This window comes from Pipistrellus hanaki (assembly GCF_964339955.1).
Source record: "Pipistrellus hanaki genome assembly, chromosome: 3".
Lineage (NCBI taxonomy): Eukaryota > Metazoa > Chordata > Mammalia > Chiroptera > Vespertilionidae > Pipistrellus > Pipistrellus hanaki.
The window spans coordinates 73,387,434-73,405,246 of record NC_140505.1 but is presented as its reverse complement, the minus strand read 5'-3'; the positions used below and the strand labels follow the sequence as shown (position 1 = coordinate 73,405,246).

General features: G+C 40.9%; 1 protein-coding gene across 1 annotated transcript; it reads left to right on the top strand.

The window, feature by feature from the left end:
- Positions 1-15,216: 15,216 nt before the first annotated feature.
- On the top strand, positions 15,217-16,121 carry LOC311620297 (complex I assembly factor TIMMDC1, mitochondrial-like). The gene is given in 2 exon segments (XM_084879608.1): positions 15,217-15,653; positions 15,657-16,121. Coding segments are annotated over 2 exon segments (870 nt in total). The 5' UTR covers positions 15,217-15,221; the 3' UTR covers positions 16,095-16,121.
- The last annotated feature ends 1,692 nt before the right edge of the window (positions 16,122-17,813 follow it).

The window sequence follows — 17,813 nt, the reverse complement described above, 5'->3', positions numbered from 1 at the left end:
TTTAATTGAGCTGGAATTAAAAAATTATCTGTTCCTGATCTTGTTGAGAATCTGGGGATAGCTTTTTAAAAAATCCTCACTTGAGGTTATCCATTTATCTTTAGAGAGAGGGGGGGAGGGAGGGAGACAGAGAGAGAGAGAGATACATCAACTGATTGCCTCCTGCCCATTATCTGACTGGGGTTGGGGATAGAACCTTCAACTGAGGTACATGTTCTTGACCAGGATAGAACCCACTACCTGTGGGGTTAGAATCCACAGGCTGACATTCTAACCACTGAGCAAAACAAGCCAGGGCTCTGGGGAAAGCTTTTGATCCATTCCCCCCAAAGGCAAATATTCATAATTTTATATTTTCAATTATTTATGATACCTTTGAAGCTCATCAGACTCAAGGTAAGAGCACTTGTGACAGTCTCTTCCTCCTATACCAGCTTAAAAACTTCTACACCCTTTTCATCATTCTAACTTTAAAGGAACATTTATTTTAGTAAATAATAAAGCAGGATAGTATTAAGAGGCAGAATTGTTTATAGAAAATGTGACTACCACTAGGATCCCAAGAGAATGTTATTTTTTGAACCTAGAGGGTTTAGTAATCAATTTAATAATAATGTAAAAAATTAATTTAATAAAAATATAAAAAATTTAATAACAGAACAAAAGATCCTGTTCCCTAAAGCTGCCAAACCTCAGAATACCATGGAGGCAACAGGTTTCATGCATAATAGGGAGAAAGACCCCCTCCATGACTCTGAGCCAGCCGTAATCTGGGTCTGTTTCATCAAACTCCCATTCCTCACATCTTTAACTTTAGAGACTCAGTGTGGTCCTAGGCACAGGAAGAGTGGGGAACAGATGTTTTGTATAACATTTCTTCTATATCTGAAATATATTTTCTCCTAAAACAACCTACCCTGTGGGGTGTCACCTAACTCTAATGGAGTCAAACTTTTACATTCTTACCTCCAAAGCTAAAATTGCTGCTTTCAGCCACCATATCTCAATTAGGAATATTTTTGGAGGTACACTATTTCTTAATTCTGGGAACATTAGTTTAAAAGAACTTACTGTAAATGTCAGGCAAAGTATTTCTTCCAAAACACATGTGTTTTTGCCTTAAAGAAAGAGAAGAGCCAGGACTCCCAGTTTTAAGCAATATCACCTTAATTTAGATCTTAAGAAAGTAAAATAGAATTTTTTGCTCATTATAACTGAGAAAATCCAGCAATGGCACTCATTTGAGGCACAGCCTGAATAGAATCTTGGTGACTTCAGGGATTTCTTTGTACAGAAAAGATATCACATGCTTTCTCTGACCTTATACATTAGTTAGGATTCAGATGTGGTTATATATACAGAAGCCTGTAGTTGTTTTAATAAGACAGACTTTTCTGATATAAAAACTCAATCCATTATGCTGGCTCTGATCTAGAAAGTCATCTGAGACCAGGCTTTCCTGTTTCCCTGTCCTCAGAGTGTTGTCCTGTCCTACATGGTCTAAGCTAGTTCACCCTCAAGTTCATATTCCAGGATCAGGAAGCAGTAGAGGGCATGACATTCCCTATAAGGGAGTTGTGCACATCACTTCTGGTCACAGGACATTGGTCAAACCTTACCTACAATGGCCACACCTTGTTGCAAAAGTGCATGGGAGGCACAGTTTTTATTTTGAGTCAACATGTATATGGTTAAAATTCAGGGATTCCTTCTTACAGAATGGGGGAGAGAGACTATTAGGCTAAATAGCAATCTGACATTGCTTTTAACCATGTGTCAGGCCAGATTTTATCACATGGCAGCCAAAATGATAACACCGTTTCAGGGATTACTGCAGTTCACACAACATACATCAGGCTTCCCACCCTGGAAAGACTTGGGGAGTTGCCTGGGCTCCTATGGTTGCTCTGTACAGAAAAGGCAAGGGCAGTTGATCTTGTTCTGATTAAATAACAAAACTAATTGCATACTGGTTCCTTAGATCATGAGGCAAAGTCTAGTCTTGTCATTATATTATGGAATATTCCAAGATCTTAAAAAAAAAAATTGACTTCAGAGAGAAAGAGGAGAGGGAGAGAGAGGAGAAGCACCAATAATGAGAATCATTGAGCAGCTGCCTCCTGCATGCCCCACAGTGGGGGCTGAGCCCACAACCTGGACATAGGCCCTGACCCAGAATCAAACTGTGATTTCCTGATTCATAAGTTGATGCTCAACCATTAAGCCATGTCAGCCACGCAACAAGATTTTTAATATATACTATGACTGGGTTCTTCTCCAGAGTCTGTATATATATACTGCTTATTTAGTGTCATGGTCCCTTTACTTTCTTTTCTGTATGACCTTCTAACATGCTGGAATCACTCAGTTTATCGATTTGTTTGCTCTTTATTATTTGTCTCCTGTACTAACTCCATCATGGAGGGATGTACCACATCTGTCTTTTCCACAGGTCCTAACATACTGCCAGGCACAGCAGAGGCGTGTGATGAATATTAGTTGAACAAAGAAATAAATGTATTTGGTGCTTGCTTGCGCTTATATGAGAAGCCACTGCATTAGAGCTCTCATCTTTCTGTCAATTTTCCAGCTTTGAAAGAGAGCTATTATTAAACTCTTTTGCTTGGTTGTCATAGCAACCCTGTGGTCTCCTGAGCTACAGGTTATTTCTAATGGGCATATTCTGCTAGACTACCAAACACTCAGTGTTTTCCATTATGGGATAATGATGCCATTATAAATCACATTTCTCAAAGTATACATTTCTCTGTTTTTTATAAAGATGATGGAAAATTCCCAAGTAAATATATTCAAATCAATGCAAGCTAGGGGAAATAAAGAGGTATGATACACAGCTCTATCCTCAACCCTTTCATATTCTTTCAAGTTCCAACCTTCTCATAAGCTCCTGTGAATTCAGTTGGGTTTTTGGCCATGTTTTTAAGGAAGTTTTGAAAGCTTATTGCTACAATACAACCTCTAAATAGCTCTGTTACAGCTGAAATATTTTGTCTTTTTCTCCTCCTTGTTCATTTATTAAATTTCATGTTAAACCAGCAAATAATAATAGTGTTACAAAAATTGAGATTTGCTCTGAAAATGAACAATCAGGTACATTACTCCCCCATTCCTTCCACACACAGTTTAGGGGCAGGAACTGAGAAAGGTTTTATTAAACTGAATTAGTCATCGTAGAAGACTCATTATTATCATTTCAATAAAACGGTGTATCTGGGCCATTCAATCAGCCATGACTGTCGTTTTTAAAAGGAAGAGTCTATAAGTGATTTTACATGTATGTTATGCTGTATTTTCTCTTCTGGAGATTTTGGTCACATATACTGGGGAGAGTCAGGCACCACCCAGGTCCAAGATAGACCCCATAACAAATATTTCTTTTGTTTTTAAATGTATCTTATTGATTTTTTTACAGAGAGGAAGAGAGAGGGATAGAGAGCTAGAAACATCGATGAGAGAGAATCATCGATCAGCTGCCTCCTGCACACCCCCCACTGGGGATATGCCCGCAACCAAGGTACATGCCCTTGACCAGAATCGAACCCGGGACCTTCCAGTCCGCAGGCTGATGCTCTATCCACTGAGCCAAACCTGTTTTGGCTTATAACAAATTTCATTATACCTTTCCTCTTTGCAGTTCTAATGCTTTTCTCATACAGTTGTAGTGCCCACTAGTAAACAATTGCATACTTTATCTAAAATAAATTATATTGCAATTAACTCACCTGGGCTTTGAAATTATAAAAAAACAGTAACTACATCAATACATTTAACCAACTTCAATTAATAATATATAATTGAGTGAAATATAAATCATTCAGAAGAAGACAAATACTATGTAACTTCACTTGTATGTGAAATCTAAAGAACAATATAAGCAAATAAATAGAACAGAAATAAACAAAATAGATATAGAAAACAGACCGCTGGTTGGAAGGGAGATTTGGGAACTGGGTGAAAAAGGTGAAGAGGTTGAAAAGTGCAGGTTGGTATGGTGTCAGGTAGGTATTGGCAATATCAGGGGTACACTTTGTAAAGTATATGATTGTCTAACCACTATGTTGTACTAATATAAAATAATATTGAATGTAAAAAAAATTTAAAACAAATAATATATAATGGGTACCTTGTCAGGAGGACAAAGAAAAAGATAAAAAGGGATGGTATAGTGTGTAGTGTGTCAAGATTGAAGATTTTGGTACCAGAACCTTTTATATATTTTTAAGAACTTCATTTTAGTCTTCTAGAAATATCCATGCATTTTTATTCTTTTAAGTAAGCAATGAAAAAAATAAAAAATAAGCACTGAATATTATATAAACATTAGGTCATATGTCAAACCTTTGAGATAGACAAACCTAGATATATGACTATTATTAAAACTTGACAATAGCATAACAGGAGGTAAGGTTTTTCCAGGGGAAGGATCAGATGTTCAGCTATACAGATCTTGCAACAATTGATTGACAAAGTCACCACATCACTAAGATGTCTACTATAGATGAAAAAGGAAATATAAACTATGAATCAGAACCAGACAAAAATGAAGACTGACATATCTAAAATCAAGAACACAATAGAAGTAATTAAAAGTAGATTGGATGAAGCAGAGGATCAAGTCACTAATTTGGAAGACAACTTAGAAATAAATACCAAATTAGAGCAGCAAATAGAAAAAAGAATTAAAAAGCAGGAATATGATTTAAGGGAACTCTGGGACAACATGAAAAGTAACAACATCCACACTATAGGAGGAATACTAAAAGAGGAAGAAGGTGAGCAAGGAACAAGAAAACCCTGTTTAAAGAAATAATGCCAGAAAACTTATCCAACCTGATGAAGGAAAATATCACACAATTTCAGGAGGCACAAAGAGTCCCAATCAAGATGAACCCAAAGAGACTCACACCTAAACACATCATAATTAAACTGGAAATCATAGAGACAGAAAATTACCTACAAAGGAGTTCCCATTAGAATGTCAGCTGACTTCTCAATAGAAACACTTCAGGCCAGAAGGGAGTGGCATGAAATAAGCAAAATAAGCTGGGGAACAGTACTCATCTCAGACAAAATAGACTTCAAAACCAAGGCCCTAACAAGAGACAAAGAAGGCCACTACATAATACTAAAGGGAATGATTCGACAAGGAAATATAACCCTTGTAAACATATATGCACCCACTACAGGAATACCCAATACATTAAAAAAAAAACAAAAAAAACTACTCTTGATGGACATTAAGGGAGAGATCGACATTAATACAGTCATAGTAGGGACTTTAACACTCCACTGATTTCAATGAATAGATCTTCCAGACAAAAAATCAACAAGGAAACAAAGTCCTTAAATGACACATTAGATCAGATTGATCTAACTGATATTTACAGAACATTTCACCCAAAAGCAACAATATACATATTTCTGAAGCACACATGGAACATTCTTAGACCACATGTTAGGACACAACAAGTCTACACAATTTCAAGAAGTTTGATATCAAACCAAGCATCTTCTTGGATAGCAATGGCATGAAGTTGAAATTTTAAACTGTTGTTTGAAATTTTAATCCTGCTATTTGGCTTCTGCAGATGCTTGCTTGCTTAAATAATAAGGAAAATAAGACTACTCCCACTTCAGAGAGGCTATTAAACCTTCCCCGGATGAAATTATCAGTGCTGGCACCAGGCCAAGCCTTTGGTTGAGGCCTCAAGGCCCAAGCACAAATGGGCTCTTTAAGAACTTGCAAAGGGGGCCAGAAACACCTCATATTTGGGAGACAAAGAAGGTAAAAACATATAAATATGGAAAATTCCTCCATGTTGGGGCCCAGAATTTGAGAGACATTTTCCTCTGGACCTGAGCATAATAAATGTAACTTCATCTCTCTAAGTATTGCTTGGTTCTTCTCCAGTTTTCTGTAACAAAGTTAGAAATCAACTGCAGTAAAAAAAACAAAAAATAGCTCAGCTGGCATGGCTCAGAGGTTGAGCATCAACCTATGAACCAGAGGGTCACGGTCATCGATCCAGGAAGCAGAGAATCAATGATTCTTTCTCATCATTGATGTTTCTATTTCTCTTCCTCTTCATTCCTCTCTGAAATCAATAAAAATATTAAAAATCACTAAAAAAAATACTTCAATACATTTTGGCTAAATAACTTGTTATTAAACAAGAATGGGTTACCAATGAAATCAAGAAAGAAATTTAGAGAGAACCAAGATGGCGGCCTATGTAAGCACATAAGCTACTGCCTTGCACAACAATTTCAAAAACAACAACTAAAATCATAACGGACTTCATCCAAAAACACAGGAAAGCTGGCAGATTGGGAAATCAACTTTAAGAAGGAGAGAGGCTCATGGATCAGATTGAAAGCCGCCAAGTGTTGAGGTAGGGAGACGCTCGTGTGTAGAGAGGAAGTGTATCCGAATGCCTGGCTGGCGGGAGGGAAAAGGATTTCCCGATTGCACTGAACCCTTTCTGACTGTACTGAACTCCAACCCTGGCCAAAACCCCATGGACCCAGGCTCATATGGGTGGAGTCTGGACACCCAGAGACTCAGAGACTGAGAGACTGGGGGAGCCGGGAGAAAGGCACCCAGAGACTCAGAGACTGAGAGACTGGGGGAGCCAGGAGCTGCAGCGGGCAGGGTCTACAGTAGCACATGAGTGAATATGCGCAGAGGTCTGAACATGAAGGTTGCCCGACCTCTCCATAGCAGAAGGAGTCAGAAGCTTCAGACTACAGAGACCCATCCCAGTTCCAGGTGAGCCCCTGAAGCACTGGACGGGGAATCTGGGTTGGTCAGGTGGAAACTCAGGGGAACCATGTAAGGCAGAGGTCAGGCGGAAACTTAGGCAAGTGCACCAGAGCAGGGCTGACGGGAAGCCAAGACTGTCAGCTCAGCCCTGAGACTCTGCCCCATCCAAGCTGAGCACAGAGGCTTCTGCAATTTTGCAAGTCTGATCTTTAAGACTGTCTCCAATACAGAAGGTATCCCAGAGTAGACACAGCGGATACCCACATCCAATTGGCCTGAAGGTCAATTCCTCCCGGGGATACCAACAACAATAAAGACTTAGATACAACAAGGCTCTACATGTAGTCTACAAAGAAGAGCACCAAGAGTGTCTATCTCAGGTAACTGAGGAGGCTGACCCCCTGGGCCATATAGGACACCAAACACACAAAGCCATCCTACCAACTCTGGGAAGCAGCGAAAATGCCGAGACAAGGAAATAGATCTCAAACGAAAGAGATGGAGGAGAACAAAAGGCTGGATATAGAGTTCAAAACCACGGTTATAAGGTTTTTTAAGAATTTCCTAGAAAAGGCCGATAAATTTATTGAGACCCAACTAGAAATTAAACATAAACTGGATGAAATAAAAAATATTATACAGAGATCCAACAGCAGACTGGATCAAGTCAAAGATTTGGAATACAAAGAGCCAAAGGACACTCCTCTGGAGAAGCAAGAAGAAAAGAATCCAGAAAGTTGAAGATAGTGTAAGGAACCTCTGGGACAACTTCAAGCGAACCAACATCAGAATTATGGTGGTTCCAGAAGAAGAGAGAGTGCAAGATACTGAAAACATATTTGAAGAAATAATATCAGAAAATTTCCCCTACCTGGTGAAAGAAATAGACCTACAAGTATAGGAAGCATACAGAACCCCAAAAAAGAGGAATCCAAAGAGGAACACACCAAGACACATCATAATTAAAATGCCAAGGGCAAAAGACAAAAAGAGGATCTTACAAGCAACAAGAGAAAAGCAGTTACTTATAAGGTATCACCCATAAGATTATCAGCTGATTTCTCAACAGAAACTATGTAGGCCAGACGGGAGTGCAAGAAATATTCAAAGTGATGAATAGTGAGAACCTACAACCAAGATTACTGTATCCAGCAAAGTTATCATTCAGAATTGAAGGGCAGATAAAGAGCTTCACAGATAAGAAAAAGCTAAAGGAGTTCACCACCACCAAACCAGTATTATATGAAATGCTGAAAAGTATTCTTTAAGAAGAGGAAGAAGAAAAAAGTAAAGATAAAAATTATGATCAACAAATACATATATATCAACAAGTGAATCTAAAAATCAAGTGAATTAAAAATCTGAGGAAAAGAATAAACTGGTAAATATAATAGAATCGGGGCAAAGAAAGGGAGTGGGAGAGAATCCAAGATGGAGACATAGGTAACACCTAACTGCAGCTGCACACAACAATTTCAATAAAATACAACTAAAATACAAAATGGACATTACCCAGAACTACAGGAAAGTCGACTGTCTGGAAATTCTACAACGAGAAGGAAAGAGAAAACAAGAAGGAAAATCAGAGAAGCTATAAAAGCCTAAGGTACGGAGACACGTTGTGCACGCAGAGAGAACAGAGCCGGAGAGGAGGGGTGCCTGGCTGGCGTTCCCTAGCGGGAAGGAGATAAAAGCTCTGGACTGTGCTGAACCCCAGATCCAACAGTACTGAACCCCAGTTCTAGGCCAGACCCTGGGGACCCAGGCTCATACAGAGAGAGCCTGGGCTGTAAGGCGGAAACCCAGGGGAGCGGCGAAAAGAAGTCCTGGAGGCACGCACATTGCGTGCAGAGAACAGGTGGTTGACTGTGACGCTGGATTGCCCTAGCGGGAAAGAGACAAAAGCTCCAGACTGCTCTGAACCCCACTTCCAACCCCACTTCCAACTGAACTGAACCCCAGTTCCGGGCTCATTGGGAGAGAGCCTAGACTGGTTGGTAGCAGGTGAAACTTGAGGGCACCTTTCTCTCAGAGGTGCTTGCAATGGGTACCAAAGGACCCTGAGGAACACTGAGACTCAGGAGCCTCATAGGGCGTGGTTGACGGAAGCCAAGGCTGTAGGCTCCACCCTGAAACTGCCCCATCCAAGCTGAACACAGAGACTTTTAACGCTACCAACTCAGGGAAGCTGCGAAAATGCTGAGACATGGAAACAGACCACAAACGAAAGAAATGAAGGACAAAAAGTGACTGGATATAGAGTTCAAAACCACGCTTATAAGGTTTTTCAAGAATTTCCTAGAAAAGGCCGATATAGACCTATGAGGATATGAAAAGGGATCAACTACAAATAATAAGGGATCAACAAGAAATAATAAGGGATCAACAAGAAATAATAAGGGATCAACAAGAAATAAAGAATACATTCTCTGAAATAAAAAATATTATACAGAGTCCTAAAAACAGAATGGAAGATCGCAAGAATCAAGTCAAAGATTTGGAATAGAAAGAGCCAGAAGATACTCCTCCGCAGAAGCAAGAAGACAAGAGAATCCAGAAAATTGAAGATAATGTAAGAAACCTCTGGGACAACTTCAAGCGAACCAACATCAGAATTATGGGGGTCCCAGAAGAAGAAAGAGAGCAAAATACCGAAAACATACTGAAAGAAACAGTGACAGAAAACTTCCCCCACCTGGTGAAAGTATTAGATCTACAAGTCTAGGAAGTGCACAGAACCCCAAACAAAAGGAATCCAAAGAGGACCACACCAAGACACATCATAATTAAAATTCCAAGAGCAAAAGACAAAGAGACAATATTAAAAGCAGCAAGAGAGAAACAGGTAGTTACCTATAAAGGAGCACCCATACGATTGTCAGCTGATTTCTCAACAGAAACCATGCAGGCCAGACAGGAATGGCAAGAAATATTCAAGGTGATCAATAACAAGAACCTACAGCCAAAAATAATCTACCCAGAATCAAAGGCCAGATAAAGAGCTTCACTAATTTAAAAAAAAAAAAAAAAAAAAAAAAAAAAAAAAAAAAAAAAAAAAGCTAAACAAGTTCATCACCGCCAAACCAGAATTTTATGAATTGCTGAAGGGGGTTCTTTCAGAAGAGAAAGAAAATAAAGATAAAAATTATGAACAACAAATACATAACTATCAACAAGTGAACCTAAAAACCAAGGGAATTAAAAAACCTGATGAACAATATTAACTGTTGAATATAATAGAATCAGAGGTATATAAACTGATGAACCAAAAGATAGATATAGAGACAGGAAAGCAACAAGCAGACTGTCAAATTACAGCGGGGAAGGTAGGGAGATCTGAGGGAGATAAGAGATCAGCCAAAGAGCCAAAACCGGTTTGGCTCGGTGGTAGAGCGTCGGTCTGCGGACTGAAAGGTCCCAGGTTCGATTCCAGTCAAGGGCATGTACCTTGGTTGCGGGCACATCCCCAGTGGGGGATGTGCAAGAGGCAGCTGGTCAATGTTTCTCTCTCATCGGTGTTTCTAACTCTCTATCTCTTTCCCTTTCTCTCTGTAAAAAAATAAATAAATAAAATATATATTAAAAAAAAAAGAAAAAAAAAGAGAGAGATCATCCAAAGAGCTTGTATAGATGCATATAAGTACAACCAATAGACACAAAACTCTGGGGAGGGAGGGTATGTATGGAGGAGGCAATGTTAAAATATGTACACAAATAATAATTTAATTAAAATAAATAAATAAAAAAGAAAGGGAGTGGATTGATAATTATCAAGGGGAAAGGGGTGTGGGGTATGCAGAAAGAAACTGGACTAAAATCGTACACCTATGGATGAGGACAATGGTGCAGGGAGGTAAGGGCAGAGGGTGGGATGGGAACTGGGTGGAAGGCAGCTATGGGGGGGAAAAGGAGAAACAATTGTAATAATCTGAGCAATAAAGATTTATTAAATTTAAAATATACATGTATATAAAGTATTCATACAACTCAACAAAAGAAAGACAAATAATCCAATTAAAAATGGGTAGAAGATCTAAATAGACATTTTTCCAAAGAGGACATACAAATGGCCAGCAGGACATACAAATTGCCAGGAAAAATGCTCAAAATTACTAATCATCAGAGATATTTAAATTAAAACCACAATGAGATATCAACTCACACCTGTCCGAATGACCATCATCAAAAAATCAACAAACAACACATGCTAGTGAGGATGTAGAAAAAAAGGTAACACTAGTTTACTGCTGGTGGAAATGCAGATTGGTGCAGCCACTATGGAAAACAGTATGCCGCGCCAGCACAGCCAAGGGTTCAGCGAGCCTGAGGGAGGGCTGATGAAGGATGAAGAAAAAGACAGACAAGATAATAAGCTGGGACTAGGTGGATCTTCTGTGCCTGGCTGAGGCCACAGAACAGACCCAGACTGTAAAGCTGATGCTTTATTTACAGTCAGTGGCAAATAAGGTAATTTACAATGTTCTTGTAACTTTCACTTGTTTAGGCAGCACTTGCTGCCCCTCCCATAGCCCATTAGCTAACCAAGAAAGATCTAGGGAGCAGTTAGAAGATCAAGCTTAATTATGCTTACAGGACTGTGCCCTCCAAGCTGGGACTTGTTTGCGACTTTGCCTGCAGGTCAGCCCGAGGCTTAACCCTATAACCACTTCCTACAAAACAGTATGGAATTTACTCAAAAAACTAAAAATGGAACTTCCATTTAAACCAATGATCCCTCTTCTGGGAATATATCTGAAAACCCCCAAAATGCCAAACAGAAATAATATATGCACCCCCATGTTCATAGCAGCATTATTTACAATAGCTAAGATCTGGAAACAGCTCAAGTGCCCATCTGTAGATAAATGAATAAAAAAGCATTGGGAAATTTACACAATGGAATACTATGCAACTGTGTAAAATAGGGATCTTTGGGACAGCATGGATGGACCAGGAGACTATTGTGCTAAGTGAAATAAGCCATTCTGAGAAAGACAAATATCACATGATCTCACTTAGTGAAATCTAATGAGCAAAATTAATTCAATAAAATAAGACCCGTAGCATGGAGGCATGAAACAGACTGACATACCTCTGTGTGGGACTTGAGGGGACAAGAAGAGATAAACCAGCAGAAATTGGTTTGACTCAGTGGATAGAGTGTTGACCTGTGGACTGAAAGGTCCCAGGTTCAATTCCGGCCAAGGGCATGTATCTTGGTTGTGGGCACATATCCGGTAGGGGGTGTGCAGGAGGCAACTGGTCAATGTTTCTCTCTCATCAATGTTTCTAGCTCTCTATACTTCTCCCTTCCTCTCTATAAAAAAAATCATTAAAATTAAATAAAAACTTAAAAAAAAGAAGAGATAAACCAAAGAACTTATATATGTATATGCATAGCCCATGGACATGGGCAATAAGGTGACGAAGACCTGGAGGAAGAGTAGGGACTGGGAGGAGGGGGGAAAAGGAGAGAAAAACAAGAGACATCTGTAATACTACCAAATCTATACTAATAAGAGAGAAATATTTTAATTGACTGTCACTCCTCAACACCCACAGCCAATCAGGAGGGAATATGCAAATTAGCAGGTCAAGATGGCGGCAGCCACAGAGCCAGCTGGAGTGGGTGGGAGGCTTGGGTCACCCCTGGTGACAGAGAAAGCCAAGCTCCCCGCCTGCCTGGGCCGGCTGCCAAAGGAGGGGCCTGTGGGCAGTGGTCATGGAACAGGCTAGAGTTAGTGGGAGGTTTGGACCACTCGGGTTGGTCGCTGAGGGAGGGGCCTGCAAACGGCCCTCAGCCCCTCACCCAGGCTGACCAAGCCCCTCATCGGGGTGAGAGTCCCCACTGGGGGGCGTGGCCAGCTTACAAACAGCCATCAGCCCCAGGCTGGTCAGGCACCCCAGTGGGGACCCCCACCCTGAAGGGGATGTGGCAAGTCTGAAAAAGGACCTCAGCCCCTCACCCAGTCTGGCCAGGCCCCCCAGGGGTGCTTTCACTCTGAAGAGGGCATGGCTGGTCTGAAAACTGCCCCAGCCCCTTGCCCAAGCTGGCACCATCCCCAGTGGAGACCCCCATCCCAATGGGGGTGTGGCCGGCCTGCAAACCACCACAAGCCCCTTGTCCAGGCCACCCCGACCCCCAAGGGAACCCCCACCCTGATCTGGAACTCCCTTCAGGGAAAACCAGCCAGCCCCCACCCATGCACCAGGCCTCTATCTATACTAATAAAAGGGTGATATGCTAATTAGACCGGGAGACCTTCCAGGAGACCTTCTAGGCATTCTTGTGGACAAAGCCATGGTGGCGGGGCTGAGGCAGAGGCAGTTAGGGGCCAAGAGGGGAGGGCAGTTGTGGATGATCAAGCTGGCTGTTGGGGGTGATCAGGCCGGGGGGGGGGGGGTGGGGGATGGGACGGGTGACGACGACGACGACAGTTGGGAAGTGAGCAGGCCAGCAGGCAAGGTGGTTAGGGCAGGTAGGCAGATGAGTGGTTAGGAGCCAGCAGTCCCGGATTGCAAGAGGAATGTCCGACTGCCAGTTTAGGCCCAATCTCTGTGGGGTCCCCGATTGGAGAGGGTGCAGGCCAGGCTGAGGGACACCGACCCATGCACAAATTTCGTGCACTGGGCCACTAGTATATTAATAAAAATACATTTAAACAAGATGAATAAAAACTGATGAGAGAGAATCATCAATTGACTGCCCCCTGGGGATCAAGCCGGAAACTCAGTCATGTGCCCTGATTGGGAATCAAACCGTGACCTCCTGATTCATGCATGGGTCAACACTCAACCACTAACACCCCTGGGCACACTGTACACTTTAAATAAACCAGTTTTGGTGTCAATTTTACCTCAATAAATCTGGGGGAGGAAGAAAAATATATTTTTCAAACAGAGTAAATAGATATGGTGAAACCTAATCAGCACATATTTGTGTTGTCCAATATTCATGGGAGACAAGATATCACATTTCCTGATTACAAAATGTATTTAACCTTTGCTAGGTATCTCAGTTCATTAGAGCATTGTCTTAATATGCCAAGATAGCAAGTTTGATCCTGGTCAGGACACATACAAGAATAAACCAATGTATACATAAATAAGTGGATCAACAAACCAATGTTTTTCTCCTTTTCTTTCTCTTTAAAATAAAAATTTAAAAAGTATTACAAGACTATATTAATCAGGACAGTATTGTAGATGAAAAAGGGGATTCTATAGAACAGATTCCAAATTGAACACTTTATCTTTACCCAATCTTACTTCACTCAAGCTGCTTCTCGTTCCACATTTTGTTTCCTATTTCCATGGATTACTTACCCTCCACTTGGTTACCCAAGCAACACCTCAGACACCATATTTCCATCACTGTCCACATCAAATTCAAGTACTGAATCCTATTGACTGGAGGAAGAGTAGGGACTGGGAACTCCTATTGAGTTCCCCAAATACAATTATAATCTACCCACTTTCCTCCATCCCTTTATGGTGTAAAGTGTGTCATACATCATTAATATAGTCCATGTGTATGCTGGTATGGACTTCTATGATAGCCATTCAGCTGGTTTGTTCTCTGATTCAGACCCCAAAGTATTTATGGGTTGAATTCAGATAATTCATGAATTTTGTTGGAGAAAAAATTATATCTTTATTTTTACTAATCTGTAACTAAATCTTAGTATTTCTTTTTTATGGATGTAACCAATGACTTTATTACCAAAGAAAATCCTAAGTATTTTCATATCATATTATATTGTTGCAAATATCTAAAAGTCATTTATATTTATTAGTTTTTAAAAGTATGATAATTATTGCCCTAGCTGGTTTGGCTCAGTGGATGGAGCATCAGCCTGCGAACTGAAGGGTCCCAGATTAGATTCTGGTCAAGGGCACATGCCTAGGTTGGGGCTTGATCCCCATTGGGGGACGTGCAGGAGGCAGCCAATCAATGATCCTCTCTCATCATTGATGTTTCTGTCTCTCTTTCCCTCTCCCTTTCTCTCTGAACGTGTTCACTATGAATAAAGATATATTTAAAAAAATATGATAATTATTAATAATACCCACTGCAAGATTTTTTTTTAAATATATTTTTTATTGATTTTACAGAGAGGAATTGAGAGGGATAGAGAGTTAGAAAAGTCGATGAGAGAGAAACATCGATCAGCTGCTTCTTGCACACCCCCCACTGGGGATGTGCCTGCAACCAAGGTACATGCCCTTGACCGGAATCAAACCCGGGACCTTTCAGTCCGCAGGCCGACGACGGCTTTATCCACTTAGCCAAACTGGTCTCGGCTCACTGCTAGATCTTTTTATTTAAATATGAAGAAGCAGTTGTGTCCAAGGACCTCCAAAGTGAGGCCGGGTGCCAATGGTCCGGACCTGTGACGTGGATGAGTTGGCACCCAGGCCAGGTTCGGGGATGGCCATGGAGGAGCGGCCGCGGGCCCCGAGGAGCATTCTCCGGGCGCTGGGTCCTTTCCCCAGGGTCTTTGCTGCGGGCACTGTGGCCACCGGTTCTGTAGCCGCCAATTTGGAGGTCCTTGCGGAGGACCAGAAGCTACCTCCTTCCTGTGTCCCAGAAGCCCAGCGCCTGGAGTCTGGATGGGACCGCCTGCGGGAGCTGTTTGCCAAAGATGAATGGCAGAGAAGATCAAAGGAACTTGAGGATATTTATAAGGCAGCCATTACAGGATGCATCATTGGCTGGGCATATGGGGTAATACCAGCTTTTATACATGCTAAACAGCGCTACATTGAGCAGAGCCAAGCAGAAGTTTATTGTAACCGGTTTGATGCTGTGCAATCTGCACGTCGTGCTACCACGCGAGGCTTCATCCGATACGGCTGGCGCTGGAGCTGAAGAACTGTAGTGTTTGTGACAATATTCAACACAGTGAACACTGGTCTAAATGTATACCGAGATAAAAATGCCCTAAGCCATTTTATCATCGCACGAGCTGTCTCAGGAAGCCTTTTTAGAATAAATTTAGGCCTAACTGGCTTCGTAGCTGGTGGTATAATTGGAACCTTGCTAAGTACTCCTATCGGAAGCTTGTTGATGGCACTCCAGAAGTACAATGGTGAGATGATTCAGGAGAGAAAACAGAAGGATAAAAAGATACTCCAAGAGTTGAAACTGGAAGAGTGGAAAGCCAGACTACAAATTACTGAGCGCCTCCCTGAAGAAATTGAAAGTAGCCTACAGAAAAATCAACTCAAGGATGATATTGAGAAAATTGAAGCACCGCTAAATCTTCCTAGAAACCCCTCATCAACAGATAAACAAGACAAGGACTGAAAATGTTCTGGACCTGATACTCATTGAAGAGTTGAAGGGAGCTGTGTTGCCATACCCATTGAATGCCAGTAGACAGGCTACTCCTTGGGTAGTTGATGACTGGTGTAAGCACTAGCACCTATAATGGCAGTGACTTGCTCTTACCTTTTTTTAAAACCAAAAACTGGGCTGTTGTATTCTCACTTTATTTATCCTTAGATTTAAATACATACATATATTTATATTGGTCAATATATGTATTTGACATATCTATGTTGATCGATCAATAGATCTTTTTTCTGAATTTTACAACAATAAATTAAAAAGATTAAAGTTGAAAAAAATGAAGAAGCATATGTAACACTATCTTATACTTAAAGTATTTTCATAACTGTGTTTTAGAATAGTTGTTTTTGTATGTAATAGATTTATTTATTTACTAGCTGTACCCAGCCGCGCGTTGCTGTGGCTATGTCTGGTTAAATGGAAAAGAAAGAAAAGAGAAAGCGTACGTTTCTAATGTTTAATTTGGTATTTTTTGTTGTTCCATTGTCTGTGCAGATATAGAGATTTTCTGGTTTGCTGACTCTAGAACACACAACATATAATTGTCAAGTGAGAAGCAATCCGTGTCTAGATCTAAACCGCACAATTCTAAAGATTAGCCCTGAGCTTTGTTGATGGTGATTGCAAACGCCAATCGAATTGGGAATTGTAATCTCTGAAATTGAAATGGTATATCCGTTGGAATCATAGGAATGTGAGGAATGAGGACATCTTCACCTTTGAAAGATCCAGTCAAGATTGTTGCTTCTCGAACTTTTGTACTGCAAGCCTCGTGCTGTTGCAAAGGGTTGGCTGGTTGATAGTTCACCGGATTTCAACTGCAGTGGGTGCGGTGGCATCCCTGGCAGATCGAGTGAATTCAAAAATTCTGTTGGATAATTAACCGCTTCATCTGCTTCCACAACAGTGCCGACGGACTTGTAAGTGACTGCCTCGCTTTGAATGTTAGACTGAATAATATTGTGAAGTTCGTAGATGTCTTTGTTCTTGGCTGCAAGAATAGCTCATTCACTCAGCCGATCATGATTCTTATAATTGGTTTGAATATTGGGACATACTTTTTCAACCAATTCTTCTTTTGACTTCACTAAATTGCAGAAGTTATGAGGCAATGAAATTCGTCCTGAGGGCAGATCAACCGGCACCTTTCCATTCCCAATTTCCAGCAACTGATGTGAGAATATCCCAGCTGATGGATCGTTTTGCAGCTGGACACGGATATTTGTAGTTAATTTTAACGTCTTGACGTGTCACCACAAAGTAGAGTATCTCAGGTAAGCATTTATTTCGTCCGCTGGTGTTGATTGAAGAATTACAGGAAACGTGTGCCTGAAATCTCCTGCAAGCAATATTAATGCATTCCCAATGGTCTGATGTTTCCATGGAAATCTTACAATGATCGATCAAGAGCCTCGAGCGATTTTTTTTTTGTGTGCCATTGTGCATTCATCCCAAACAGTAATTTTGCATTTCTGCGATACTTTTGCCATGCCGGATGCTTTGGAAGTGTTGCACGTGGGAGTGTCAATGAATTGCACATTCAATGGCAATTTCAAAGAGGAATGAGCAGTTCTTCCACCTGGTAGCAATGCCGAAGCTATTCCAGATGATGCAAGAACTAAGGCTCTGTCACTGTGGGATCAAATTGCTGCCAGAATCAATCTAATTAGGAAC